This window comes from Heterocephalus glaber, unplaced genomic scaffold (assembly GCF_053883595.1).
Source record: "Heterocephalus glaber isolate CG9 unplaced genomic scaffold, H.glaber_assembly_v1.0 deba00001463, whole genome shotgun sequence".
In the NCBI taxonomy this organism is placed as follows: Eukaryota; Metazoa; Chordata; class Mammalia; order Rodentia; family Bathyergidae; genus Heterocephalus; species Heterocephalus glaber.
In genome coordinates, this window is record NW_028258310.1 from 10,062,322 (window position 1) to 10,076,663 (window position 14,342).

The 14,342-nt window shown below is 47.7% G+C and overlaps 1 protein-coding gene across 1 annotated transcript; it reads left to right on the forward strand.

Moving 5' to 3' along the window:
- The first annotated feature begins 4,353 nt into the window (after positions 1-4,353).
- Positions 4,354-10,325, forward strand: Rps14 (ribosomal protein S14). The gene is made up of 5 exons (XM_004854423.4): positions 4,354-4,644; positions 7,398-7,548; positions 8,135-8,296; positions 9,470-9,546; positions 10,206-10,325. Exons 2-5 carry the CDS (start codon positions 7,400-7,402, stop codon positions 10,271-10,273), a joined length of 456 nt encoding a protein of 151 aa, XP_004854480.1. The 5' UTR covers positions 4,354-4,644; positions 7,398-7,399; the 3' UTR covers positions 10,274-10,325.
- The last annotated feature ends 4,017 nt before the right edge of the window (positions 10,326-14,342 follow it).

Sequence of the window (14,342 nt, forward strand, 5' to 3'; positions counted from 1 at the left end):
CAAAGAGGCTGTCTTTCTTCCAGTGAAGGTGTTTCAGCCAAGATTCTTTACTTTACCTGTTTCTTTTTTCCATGGTACTGATCATGATGTAACATAATAAAGGGCGAGCATGGTGGCAAGAAAGAAAAAGAAGCAAGTCTTACTGTTGCCCAGGCTGGCCCCAAACTCCTGGCCTTAAGTGATCCTCCTGCCTCAGTCTCCAAGGTGGCTGGGACCATAGGCATGTGCCATCACATGCATGACAAATGATTTCTATTATTATTATTTCTTATCAGTGCTGGAGAAGGAACTCAGGGCCTCCTACCTGCTAGGCAAGTGCAGTAACACTGAGCCACGCCTCCAGCTCCAAGTGTGTTCTGGCTTTTTTTTTTTTTTTCCTGTACTGGGAATGGAACTCAGGACCTTGAGGTTGCCAGGCAGGGGTGCCACTGACCCAAATCCTGGGCCCTGGCTTTTTTTTTTTTCCTTTCCAAATGTGTTCCTGACAATTTTGTTTATGTTTAAAAGTTCTGGAGATAACCTAAACAGCCATCAACAGAGAACTGGCTAAATAAACCAGTATGGCATAGCTATGCAAAAGAGTATCATTATTAGTTAAAAAGCTGCAATAGAGCCTACTAGGGGGGCCTTCACCTGTAATCCCAGCACTCTGGGAAGCTAAGGCAGGAGAATGGTAAATTAGAGCCCAGCCTGAGCAATTTACCAATGTATTAAGACCCTGTTTTAGAAATAAAAATTAAAAAAAATAAAAATAAAAATTAAAGGGTAACCCACTTTTCAGGTCCCCTCCTGCTTCTCTCAAGAGCTGTTTCTCCTTCAGTAAGATTTCCTACTGTAAAAAATAATAATAAAATAAAAATTAAAGTCAGATGTGGTGGCATACGCCTGTAATCTGTCCTTAGGAGGCTGAGGCAGGAGGATTATAGTGAATTTGAGGCCAGCCTGGGCTACATAGTGAGTTCAAGGCCAGCTGAACTACCAGTATATAGTGAGACCCTGTCCAAAATAAATAAATAAATAAATAAATAAATTTAAAAAAAGGGCTGGGATTGTAGCTCTATGTGAAAGCCCTGGGTCCAATCGCAGCTCTGACACACACACACACACACACACACACACACACGGTTTATGAGTGCTTGTAAAGAAGAGGATTGCGTTGCTCAGGACAGAGGTAGGGGGGGTTGGTGGTTTGGGTTTTTCAGTATACTTTTTGTTGTTGTTGCTCTTCTGTTCTGTTTGAGACAGGATCTTGTTATATAGTTTAGTTCAGGCTGGTCTTGAACTCACTGTGTAGCCCAGGCTAGCCTAGAGCTCCCTGTGATTCTCCTTCCTCAGCCTCCTGAGTGCTGGAACTGGAGTCATGCACCACCATGTCTGGCACTTTTTAAAAAAATAGGACTGGGGATTTAGCTCAGTGGTTCCAGCACCTGCCTTCCAAGCACAAGGTCCTGAGTTCAATCCCCTCAATCCCTGGTACCAGAAAAAATTAAAAATAAAAAAAAAAAATTTATTATTTTTTTAATCCCTTTCCCCCCTCAAGTCCCCTCCCCTCCCCATGTACAAAGACTGTTTTCATTGGCACTTTTTTGTATTCTTGATGATTTTCTTAGTTATTTTTCTAGTTGCTGAGACAAAATACTCTACACACCCAAAGTTAAAAGAGGAAAGGTTTATTTAGCTCATAGTTTTTAGAAGTTTCAGTCCATAGTTGGCTGGCTCCAAAGCAGGATGGCATGGCAGAGGGGCATTGCAGAGGAGAAAAAGTTCATGGCGGGCAGAAGGCAGAAAAGCAGTGAAGCAGCAGCAAGCGAAGGATGATCCTCTTTCTGTTCCTTATATTCCATCCAGACTACCCGCCAATAGGGAGGATAGCACTCACACCCAGGCTAGGGCAGCCTAAATTCTAGCCAGACCTATGCCAAACCAATCAGTGCACTCATTTATTAATCATACACCCTTGATCCCAGCATCACACATTCTACACCCAGCCACCTCTGAAAAGCCCCCACCTATGACCTAATGAGGCTTTGGGGGACACAAGCCATAATGATAGCCATTCTGATTGGAGCAAGATGGAATCTCAATGTAGTTTTGATTTCCATTTCCCTTGTGAATGAATTTTATATTCAAAATAATAAAATTAAAACAAGTTATTTAGCCAGGGATAGTGGCACACACCCTAGCACTGTGGGAAGCTGAGGCAGGAAGATTGCAAATTCAAGCCCAGCCTGGGAAATTTAGTCTCACCCTGGCCAGGTGTGGTGGTGCACACCTGTAGTCCCAACACTTGGGAAGTAGAGGCAGGAGGATAGCCACAAATTTTTAGGGCAGCCTAGGCTGCATACTGAGTTCAAGGATAGTCTAAATTACATGATGAGACTCAGTCTCAAAAAAAAAAAAAAAAAAAAAGAAAAAAGAAAAAGGGCTGGTGATGTAGTTCAGTGCAAAGGCTAGTACTTCAACAAATAAATAAAACTAATTTTTAAAATTTTTGTGGAACTCTACTAGTTCTTTTTTTTTTTGGTACCAGGGAATGAACTTGGGTCCTTGAGTTTGCACAGCAGATGGCAAAACCACTGAGCTAAATCCCCAGCCCAGATCTCTACTAGTTCTAATGAGATGTCCACAACAATGTTGGCTTTAAAAAATTCCAAAAAGGGGGGTGGGGATTTAGCTCAATTGTGCCATGCCTGCTTTGCAAGCACAAGGTTCTGAGTTCAATCCCTGGTACAAAAATAAAATTCCAAAAAGCTGGGCATGGTGGCAAATGTCTGTAATCTCAGCACTCAGGAGGCTGAGGCAGGGGGACTGCATGAGTCTGAGGCCACCCTGATCTAAGTAGTGAGTTGAAGGCCAGCCTGAATTACATAGTGAGATTGTCTCAAAAAAATAAAAATTCCTCCCAAAAAAGTTCCAAATAGCAAATAGACTATAATTTCATTGATATAAAATTGTAGCTTATATACTAAGCATATAGGTATAGACATCATAGAGGCATAGAAAGTTGTTCCTGAAACAATGCTGTTATGTCATATAGTGATATCTCTAGAAAGAAGAATTTGAAGGTGATGTTTACATTTTTTTACACACCTTTGTGTTGTCTATAATGAGCACAGTTATATTTTTTAACCATCAGTGCAAAGCATTATAACATTAGTTTCTTTCTTTGGAAAGCCAGCCAGTGATGGTGGCACACACCTGTTATCCCAGCACTCTGGGAAGCTGAGGCAGGAATGTCAGAGATTGGAACTTAGTTTGGGTGATTTAGCAATGTCTCAAAATAATAAATGAAAAAGGCTAGTGATGTAGCTCAATGCAAAAGCCCTGGAATCAATTCCAGGTACAAAAAAATCATCAAACACAGAGACACACGCACAAACATAAAAACCCTTTCCCACACATACATGCATACACAGGTGATGCTGGGAATGACAAATATCAAGCTGTTAACAGTGGTAAGACTGCTACTTCTTTTTTTCTTGTTCTCCTTTCTTCATGTTCCTGCCTTATTTGCTTTCTGAAATTGCTTTCCTACAGGGGAAAAGAGTACTACATTTTCTGTTTTTTGTTTTTGGAGTACTGGGGATTGAATTTAGGGCTTTTTGGCCAGGTGGAGCACACCTGTGATCCCAGCACTCGGGAAGCTGAAGCAGAATTGCTACGAGTTCGAGGCCAGCCTCAGCTATATTAATGATGCAAGGCCAGCCTGAACTATAAAGCGAGACTGTCTCAAAAAAAAAAAAAAAAAAAAAAAAAATGAGGTCTGCATTCCCAGCTCCTTTTTGAGACAGCATCTCACTAACTCGTCTGTACTGGGCTCGAAGTTGTGATCTTTAGTCTCTCAGGTGCTCGGATTACAGATGTGCACCACCATGCTCAGCCTATATACTTTTTTTGTACCAGGGATTCAACTCGGGTCCTTGTGCTTGCAAGGGAGGCAGCGGAACCACTGAGCTAAATCCTCAGCCCTGCCTATATACTTGATGTGTGCGTTTGGTTGTGCCTGTGCACATAGGTATGTGTATTTTATCTGTTTGCCAAGACCTGCAGGTCCTTCCCCATATCTCTAGCCACACATTTGGTTAATATTCCTTATCTGTACAAGGGAAATTAAAACAGTACCTATATGATAATGCTGTGAAATGAAACACTGTATGCAAGTTGCTCAGCGGAGACCGGCATAAAAGTATTGAATAAATATTTATTCTCATCTTGTTCTACAAAGTAGGCAAAAAGAGGTGACTAGTGGTTTTGCGGCTGTTATTCCTCTCCGCACCAGGAGGAGCGCTGACGCTTCCAGGCTGCCAGGCCCGGAGTCGGGATGGCGGAAGTCTGTCTAGCCCTGGCCACCGCCATTTCCTAAGGCAGTCTCGCCTCCGCGGTTGTTTCTGCTTTATACAGTCGCGCAGGTAAACTCGCTCTCAGCGACACCCAGCCCCCTCTCTCTTTTCGTTCTCTTAAGTAGGCTGTGTTTCCCGAGGATGAGTCTTAATCTCTAGAGGATAACAAAGGCGGTGTCTTCGGGGTGCAAGCCTTGCCCCGCCCCGTGACCTCGAAGGTACACTTCCGGGACAGGAAGTGACCCGTCACCCCGCCCTCTCCCTCCCTCTTTTTCCGGTAACTGAGTCTGGAGACAACCTGCAGGTAGGAGGCCCAGGCGCGATAATCTTGCGGCATCCTTTGGCTGGGGGACCCGGCGGAGCTGGGGGTGCGGGATTGGGGTCTTTCTGGCCGAACTAAATCCTGGGCGAGAGTCGCGCGGCCCGTTGACCGTATCCCAGCTAGTTGGGGATCAAGTTTGCCCCTGCTCTCCGAAGGCGGCTGTCCGGTTTCAGGCGGAAGCGAGTGAAGTGGGTATGAGTGCTGGTCCAGACCTTAAGGCCTTAATCCCGCACTGTGGCCTCGTTTGAGCTGCCGCACAGCGTGGTTTGGGAGAGGGAGGCCTCTGGTCTCACGTCAGCCCCGCCAGCTTCTTCCTGCACCTCTTTTCAAGTTTGTCTCTTGTGGAAGATAGGAGTAACAGGAATACCGTTTTCGCAGGGTTGTAGTGTGGATTCGAGGAGGTATTCAGGGACACCTCTGGCCCTATGGATGCTCCTGAGTTAGGGTGGGCCTTATTGGTGACTCGGACACATTGCATGTTCTGCGCGCGCAAGGCTGACTTAGGCCAGAAATTGAGGGTAGGGACCGCACATAGGTGTTTGCTGAGTGCTCCCTACCGCACTTGAACATTCCCTCATGGCTTAAGGGCGTTAGGCGAACACAGGTAGACCCCATGCCAGAACTTTTATTATTAGTTGAAGTCCACTGGTACCTTCCCAGGCTACTTCAGACAGAACTTGGGGCTTCTCTCCTGTGGCACATTCATTACAATACCTGCGTGCCCCCCCCCCCGCGCCCCACCCACGCGCATTAACCTGATTGGAGGGTGGGAACTCCCCAGACCTGCACTAGTATTGTGCTCAGACATCACGTAAGAAAGGCACAGGCAGCTCCAAGAACATTGGAGACATACAGACTCTCAAGTCTAGGTTAGAGACTTGTGGATGTAGAGCAGAGTGCAGTGCTGAAGTGGTTTTGTGTTTCATATGGTCCTAGACACGCTCTCCTTATTTTGTCTGTCCCATAGGCATGACCTGATTTCATTTGAATCCTTCTGAAAACGTTAGGGAGTTCTCATATTGGAGCCCCCGGGATGGTCAGAAGGACTGGCACTCTAGGCAGGAGGTAGCCCTCTTGGTCTTCCATGTTTTCATTCTCCCCTTCATGCCGACGTACCTTTTCACTAGGTCTGACAGCGTGATAGTACATACTTTATAGGCTGTAGCATGTTATTTGGTCTTCTGGGATGGATCTTGTCCACTAGACTTCCTGGAAGGCATGATTTAGTGCATATCATATTTGGTGCTAGTAAAAGTGGAAGGATTTGGTTCCAGCAGTAGTGGAAAGATGTCAGGAGATCAGTTGCTGGAGGGCAGGAAGAGCATATAGATTGGCTGTGGGAGGGAACTGGTGGAGCAGGGACTTGGGTATTGAGGCTGGATGGCTGTGTTTCGAGGGACTCTTGAACTCTTAAGCTGAGGGGTAAGTATAGAATTCTGGGCATGAGCTTCTTCCCCTTGAATGAAGGGTCTTCAGACTACCAGTTTGTGGATGGGTATTGACCTTGGCCTTAAGTTTTTGGAAAATAGTCTTTAAGGTTTCTTTGAGCTGAACTTGTTAATGGTATCTGGAGGCCAGCAGGTCCAGAAAGTCCTAGTATGGGAAGTAGTTTATGTGGACTGAGAACCCTTTCACCTGGTTTTGATCTTTGCTCTGTAACTTACTTGTTGTGTTACACTACATAAATCAAAAATTTCTTAGCTTATATGTGGGAAACAGCAAAGGTCAGAAAGAAAGAATTTTTTGTTTTGTGCTACTGGGGGGTTGAACCCAGGGCCTTGGCACTGAGCTGTATCCTCAACCCTTCTTTTTTTTTTTTTTTTTTTCCAGTACCGGGGATCAAACTCAGGACATTGTGCTTGCAAAGCAGGTGTGATGCCACTGAGCTAAATCCCCAGCCCCTAAACCCTTTTTTGAGACAAGGTCTTGCTATGTGCTTCAGGCTGGCCTTGAACCCACTGTGTAGCCCAGGCTGGCCTCAACTTGTGGCCATCCTCCTGCCTCAGCCTCCCATAGTGCTGGGATTACAGGTGTGTAGAACCATGCCTGGCAAGAGAGAGAGTTGATTTGCCCAGTTTTGCAAAACTACCAGTGGCACTCAGGTACCAGAAACCTAAGCCAGTATGTTGTCTGCATTATGGAGCCCCACTAGGTGAAAGTTTGGGGTGCTTATGATCTGTTGTTAGAACCTTAGCCTTATCCTGAAGGTGCTGTGAGCTATGCTTTTTAGTTGTTTCTGGAGAAACAACTGGTATTTTGCTTTTTAGTCAGTTGACATTCCCCAAGTGCAAAGAAGGTTGGGTTTTAGTGGGGCAGAGATGAGAAAGAGTATATAGCACAGTTCTGGGTGTGGAGGGAGGTAGAGACACGGGAGCAAAACAGATTTTGTTAGGTTTTGTTCGTAGTACTGGGGATTAAACCCAGGGCCTTAGCACTAAGTCACATCCTCAGCTTTTTTTTGAGACAGGGTCTATGTAGTTCAAGTTGTTCTCACTTGTGATGATCTTCCTGCCTCAGCCTCAGTCCAGCTCTTTGTCCCTTTTATATTTTGAGAAAGTTTGGCTAAGTTGTGAGAGCTAGGCAACTTGTGATCACCTCTCAGCCTCCTTGAGTGCTAGGATTTCCAGCATGTGCCACTATTCCTGGTTAAAACAGGATCTCTTTAGTAACCAAGGAAGAAGGGTTCTGGAAACTTTATTTCTTATTAACATTGACCTTCTTGTCCTTATGTTCAGAAATGGCACCTCGAAAGGGGAAGGAAAAGAAGGAAGAACAGGTGATCAGCCTCGGGCCTCAGGTGGCTGAAGGGGAGAATGTATTTGGTGTCTGTCACATCTTTGCATCCTTCAATGATACTTTCGTCCATGTCACTGATCTTTCTGGCAAGTGAGTACCTGTGTGGGGAGGCACAGAACTCAGCTGGCAAAGGCCGAAGGAAGAAGTGACTGGTGGACTGGATAGAGCAGTTAGAGTTTCTCAGTAAATTGCAATTACTGTTTTGTCCAGGGAAGGAAATGTGCTCACCCACTTTGTCCACAGATACTGTAACTTCCCACAGGGTGTCCTTGTAGCCTTACAGTGTAATTGTCACCGAGTCCTTTACATCAGTGCTTGGGGGCTGCATTGTGGCCTGGAAGTCAGCCCAAGGTGTAGGTTCTGATTGCCATTAGCAAGTTTTTGTGACTTGTGAAGTCACTCCATTTTTGGAGTTTTGGTTTCCTCGTGCAAAATAAGGATAATCGCATATACCTTGCAGAGTAGTCGTGAGGGTTAAATGGTGAAGTAAAGTGTTAATGTGGGACTACATGGGGTCTTTGAGCTCCAGTAAACTGAGCCCGTGAAGGCAGTGCTTATGGCTGTCATGTCCAGGATAAGGATCTGTGCTTAGGTTGACCATTATCCTCTGATTCTGTGCTGTGGCACTTGTGAATACTTTTGGGAGGAATGAAGATGGCTGTGCTTTTGTTCCCAGGGAAACCATCTGCCGTGTAACCGGTGGGATGAAGGTGAAGGCTGATAGAGATGAATCCTCCCCGTATGCTGCCATGTTGGCTGCCCAGGATGTGGCCCAGAGGTGCAAGGAGTTGGGGATCACCGCCTTGCATATCAAACTCCGGGCCACAGGAGGAAACAGGTACGGAAGTTGGAACTGGGTGGTGGTAAGATGACTGGCCTTGGGTGCCAGAACACTAGGATTTGAGTCATGATTTTCTCTTGTGATCTAGAGCAAGATGTTTTAGGTATATACAGGAGCAATAATGGGTTCCTGCATGTACACCTGCTGATACAGAGTGGTGGGAAAGAGCAGTTATGGCCTCCACTTTCCTTGTATGGCACTTAGGCTGGCAGAGAGTCACACTTAATGTAAAGCAGCAGCGCATGTGTGTTTTCCATTTGTGGTGAATGCTAGGATATAAATGTATGGATTTGGTGATGCAATATAATTTAAACTTAGGGCTGGGGCTGTAGCTCAGCAACAGAGCACTTACCTAGCATGTGCAAGGCTCCAGACTCATAAAAACAAAGATTAAACTAAGGCTCACAGGATCAACCAGGCGTCCTCCCAGTGGAGGAACAGATAGGAGCGTATTCCGCCTAGGGACAACTGCAAAGAACTTTTTTTTTCTTTTGGTACTGGGGATCAAACTTGGGACCTTACGCCTGTGAGGCAAGCAGCAGAACCACTGAGCTAAATCCCCGGCCCCAAACAACATTTCTTGAGGTGAGAGCAAATGTGTGCACCTGTGAAGGAAGGGGTGCCTGAGGTGATCATGGACCCCTACTGTGTCTTCCTGGGTGTTGGTTTGCACGCAAAACCTAGAATCGGTGACCAGTGGGTGGGGAGCAGACCAGATAGGGAGCTATTCGAGTGGTCCTTGCATGTAGCAGCTGGAGAGACGACCCAGTTGCAGCCTGTGGTGGGAAGGGACAAGGCCTAGCCAGGCTGCAGGCAGAAAGGGCAAACTGATCCACATGCCAGGTTTGACCTGCAGATTGTTTTTGCATGGTCTAGGCAGAGAGTAATTTTGAGATTTTTTGGGCTGGGGATTTAGCTCACTGGTGCTGCCGCCTGCCTTGAAAGCACAAGGTCCCAAGTTCGATCCCCAGTACCAAAAAAAAAAATTGGGATTTTTGAAAGGGATCTTTGTTGCCTTTGGGGAAGAGTAAGCAACAAAAGACCTGATCCACAAGCCTAAGGTATTTATTGTCTAGCCCACTCCAGAAAGTTGGCAGATTCTCGAACTAGGGCAGTGTGGGCTCTTAGGAATTCCCATTGACTTGGCTGAGTTAATCCTTCATTTCCTAGGACTAAGACCCCTGGACCCGGTGCCCAGTCAGCCCTCAGAGCCCTTGCTCGCTCCGGGATGAAGATCGGGAGGATTGGTAAGTGTGCCTCTTCTAGGTTAGCTAACACCTTGATTGACTTTGGAGCGTTTACCCCCAAAACCATGCTCTGTGCCCGCCCTATGGATAGAGGGCCTGGTCTAGTTATAGTTGGTAGTTAGGTTTGTTGAAAGCCACCATGAGACTTAAAATTTCTGCCTGAATGTCTCCATCCCTTCCCAGTGCTTCTTGGATCATCTGGATCATCTTCATGGTAGGCCATTTGGCAGCCACTAGATAGCAAGGCACGCCACTCGGACAGAAGTGAAGGGGTGAGCAGTGACTCCACATCTGTGACCGGGAGCTCTTAGCTCTTCCCTGTTGTTTCTGTGCAGTTAGTAGCCAGGTGTGCTGGCCTCTTGGTCTCAGGTTTCAACATCTAGTCCAAAGCTGAGTTATTTTCTGACTGTTTTCATTCTCCATTCACCTATTAGTAGGGTTTTTCCAGTAGTCAGTGGGCAAGAAGTCAGGAACCCGGGTGTCTCCCCTGCCTCTGAATCTCGTGTGCTCTCAGAGCCTGTTTCCCCTTCCAGGAAGTGAGTTAAGACCGTGGGAGATTTCAGGACCTATCAGGTGGCCTGGCTCCACAGTTGTCCATGGAGCACAGAGGAGCTTCCCATCCAGCTCCAGGCAATGATGTTTTCTCTTCCTCCTCACAGAGGATGTCACTCCCATCCCCTCCGACAGCACCCGCAGGAAGGGAGGTCGCCGTGGTCGCCGGCTGTGAACAAGACTCAAGTTGTTTCTGTTAATAAATTACCGTCGTGTAAGCTACTTCAGCACTGGTCTGGTCATGTGGTGTGCCCCCCCCCCCCGCCGCCAGGGGGGTATGTTTCCTTCCCCCTGTCTAGGTGTGAGGGAGGCCTGGGCTGGCGTCATGCTGCTGTGGAGGCTGGAGGGCCTGTTGCCCAGGAGCACAGTGGAGAAGGGAGTCCTAGCCCTGGGAGAGTGAGCCTGAGCTGAGGTGAGGCCTGGCAGCACCGCTGGGACACTGAGGTGCCTCAGGTCCAACATAGAGCAAGGCCTTAGAGACTTCTTCTGAAAGTGGAGGTGTTGGTTCTAAAAGTGGACTGATTCTTAAGGAGCCAGAGCAGAATGGGAACTGTTGGTCCAAGTGTAGCCTGAGCAGAAGAGGAGACTTCTACACCTGAGCCATATATAAGCGCGTGTGGGCGTCTCCCCCACACCTTCTGTGCGGAATGGGCAGCTCACTCTGCAGCTCCCTTGTCTGCACTTGGCAGATCTTGAGGTTGTTCCACATTGGTACATAAAGTACATAAAGATTCACTCACTCCACAAATACACACCAAGTTCTATTTTTATCAGCCATGAAAAAGAGAAAGTTCTTGCTTTCCAGAAGTTTGCATCCAGCTCCATGGCCGGACACCACATGGTGCCAGAACTCCGAAAGGGGCTGCTGCATGGCCCTGCAGTTACGAGGGGCAGGGCTGGTGGACTTGGGAGTGGGGTGGACCAGGCCCAGGAGAGGAGGGGTGCTCTGCCTGGGCTGAGAAGATTCGAAGTGCATGCTGCTGAGAACACAAGGTGGTGTAAGTTCTGGAGGAAAGAAATCAGCAAGAAGGAATAGCTCTTACTTGGGATTGGTCTAGGTTTATTTTTGGTTGGGCATTGAGCCCAGAGCCTTTGCACTGACTGAGCTACTCTCCTAGCCCTTTTAAAAGTTAATTTTTAAGGGTATTGGTAAGATTCCCAGGCTGGGCTCAAAGATCTTAACTGCCTCAGCCTCCCCAAGTGCTGAGATATAGGTGTGTGGCCTCACGCCTGGCCTGGGTGGGATGCTTTGGGATGTTGCTAGTGTACATCTGTAGTGGCATGTTTTGAACAGCATTCCAGGCAACGAGAACACATGAATGGAAAGATCTGGGGAAGGAGCGGGTAACTACGGAAGCAGCCGGGTCATGTGCCATACGTTGTTTTAATCATGCATAGAACGATACCTGAAGGAAAGGTGCTGTCATCCCCAAAATGCAGCCGAGAAAACTGGAAAGTACCTTGGCAGATGTCAGAGGTCTGACCTGAGAGCACTCTTTCTACTTTTTACTTTTTTAACGGAAAATTTATTCGCTTAGGTGGGAGCATACCAAAGAGGCCACTGGGCCTGTACTTTTTTAATTGCAGCTTTTTTTGTTGTTGTTACTGGGGATCAAACTCAGGACCTTGGTGCTTGCAAGGCAGGTGCCAGAACCACTGAGCTAAATTGCCGGCCCTAAATCACAGCTTTATTTACAGGCCAGGCCATTCAGCGGTTTTGAGACCTTCGCACCACTACCGAAACAGACCCATTGGTGGTCACACCTTCCCTGTGCTGGGAAACCTTATCTAGATTTGTCTGAAAGGAATCTATCTTACATGTTCTTTCATTTTTTTCTCTCTCTTGAGTCAGGGTCTCCTCGCTCTGTAGTGCAGGCTGGCCTCACACTGACAGCAATCCTACCTGGTGATAAACAGGTTTTTTTTCAAAGCTGGGTATAGTGGCACACTTTTGTAACCCCAGCACTGGGGAGGCTGAGGCAGGAAGATTTCCATCAGTTCCAGGCCAGCCTGAACTACATAGATGCCACTTCAGAAAGAAGCTTGATTTTAACTATTTTAATAAATGAGAGTAAGGGGTTACAAATCTTTGTTAAAAACCCAAGCAGTGTAAGTAGATAACTCCTCTGTGCTGAGTGGAGTCCCCTCCCCTGAACAGTGGGTGACTCACTGCAAAGAACAGTACAAAAGAGGGAAAATAGCCACTTCCTCCTGGAATAGCCCAGCCCGTGCTCACCTAACCAAGTGAGGCCTGGACCACTCATGTCGGTACCAGCCTTGTGGTTTGACATGTGGGATACTCTCCCTGAAGACCCATAATCCAATTCGAAGACTTAGTTATTCAAAGCCAGGGAAGGCGCCACACACTTGGAGTGCCAGCACTTGGCAGGAAGATCTCAAGTTTGAGGGCAGCCTGGGCTACATAGTGAGACCCTGTCCCAAAGGTCAAAATGAAAACAATTAAGATTGAATTACTGGGGAGGGATATGGGGTGCTTGCTGTCAGCCTGGCAGGATGGGTGCGTATGCCCTCATGGTGGGGACATGCCTCGCTGAAAATGCTCATTCTGCAGCTTTGGGCAAAACATTTTGCCTGTCAGCTGTTAGTGAAAAGGCCTGCAATGGCAGTCCTGCCCCAGCCTTCCCTAGTGCTGGGGATTACAGCAAGCATGTGCCATCATGCCTGGTGGCTGCTGCTGTTCCTAAACTTCAGGTCTTAAGCCAGGCAGCATTAAGGCCAGGTAGGGAAATGCATGCTTTTTATTTCCTGTGCTGGGCATCGTGACTTGTACTGCTGTTTCCTGGTAACCAGGGATGTAACCAGCCAGGTCTTTGAGAGCAGGTCCTTTCAGGGTTTTGTTTGCAAGGAGAGCCAAGCTATGTGTCTCAGCTTGGAACCAAGCAGCATGTGGCCCCTGAGGCAGGCAGGCAGGATTGGATACCCAGCCCTGGCAGATGAGCTTGATGCTGACAGCTCTCACAGCCTCACCAGGGCTTGCCCCTGTCCTCCACTCCCCCAGCTCCCTTTTTTTTTTTGGTACTGGACTTGGAACTGGGCGCTTGTGAGGCAGGCGGCAGAACCACTGAGCTAAAACCCCAGCCCTTCAGCTCCCTTCTTGAGGCTGAGCTGTAACAGTCTCCTTCTGAACCATTCTCCCTGGCTGCCCAGGGCCCCTGGCTGTCCCCAGATCGCACTGCCAACTGTGGTCTAAACCTAATTGCTGGGCCAGAGGTTTAGCTCTGTTTTGGAACACTTGCTGAAGGGACGGGGGAATAGGATGACAACCACTTGCTGTTCCTTCCACTTAATACTGACTCCACCCTGTTGTTCAGGAGAGACCCCAGTCTCTGGCCAGGCCACACTGCCCTCCTCACTGCCTGCCCAGGCAAACCTGGATCCTTGGTCCCTCTTGTGCTGCAGCCTAATACCAGTTCTCCTCAGCCTGGCTCATTTAGCACCTGCTCTGCTTGGCCTCACTGTCTCCCGCCCAGCGTGTGATCCGTTAGCTCTTCGGCACCCACGGTTTCCTGGTGCCTCTCACAAGGTGCCCTCCGCCGGCTTTCCCTGGCTCCTCTTCCCCCACACCACCACTGCACCCTCTCGTGACAGCCTCTAAGGACAGTGAACCCTGCTTCACTTCGCCAGGCCCAGGGAAGGTTTTTGGGTGTCACTGAAGAGTGGATAAATGGACTTCCACTGTTGGTAGTTCAGCCAAGTAGGTATTTTGAAGGGCTTTTCTAGATCCTGAGTAAATTAAACATGCATTCCAGGGCTCCAAAGAAGCAAAGGGAGTCCCCAAATGCTTTGAAAAAAGGGGAAGGAGTAAGGACATCAAGATGAAATCGGTTAGAAAAGAGAAAGCTGCAGAGAAGAATGCTGGGACAGCTCTGAGCAAATACAGGGTCAGTGGCCAGGAAGTTAGACCAAGGCTGCCTCATGTCCATCCCCAAACCCATGCTAAGGGAGGTGAACCTGATGTTCACAGTAAGCCAGAAATACTCAAGATTTCTCCCTGAGCTCTTAGCAGAAGCAAAAGCACATCTTCACTGGGAAAGCCGTCTACAATTGAGACCCTTTGGTTTCCCAGATTAGATAAAATAAGAGCCCACAATAAAGAAATCAAAGCTGGGTGTGGTGACACACCTGTAATCCCAGTATTCTAGGAGGCTGAGGTGGAGGCCCTGACCTTTAATTCCCTGTATTGGTGGTGGTGGGGGGATCAGTACACATGAAAATAAGGCACC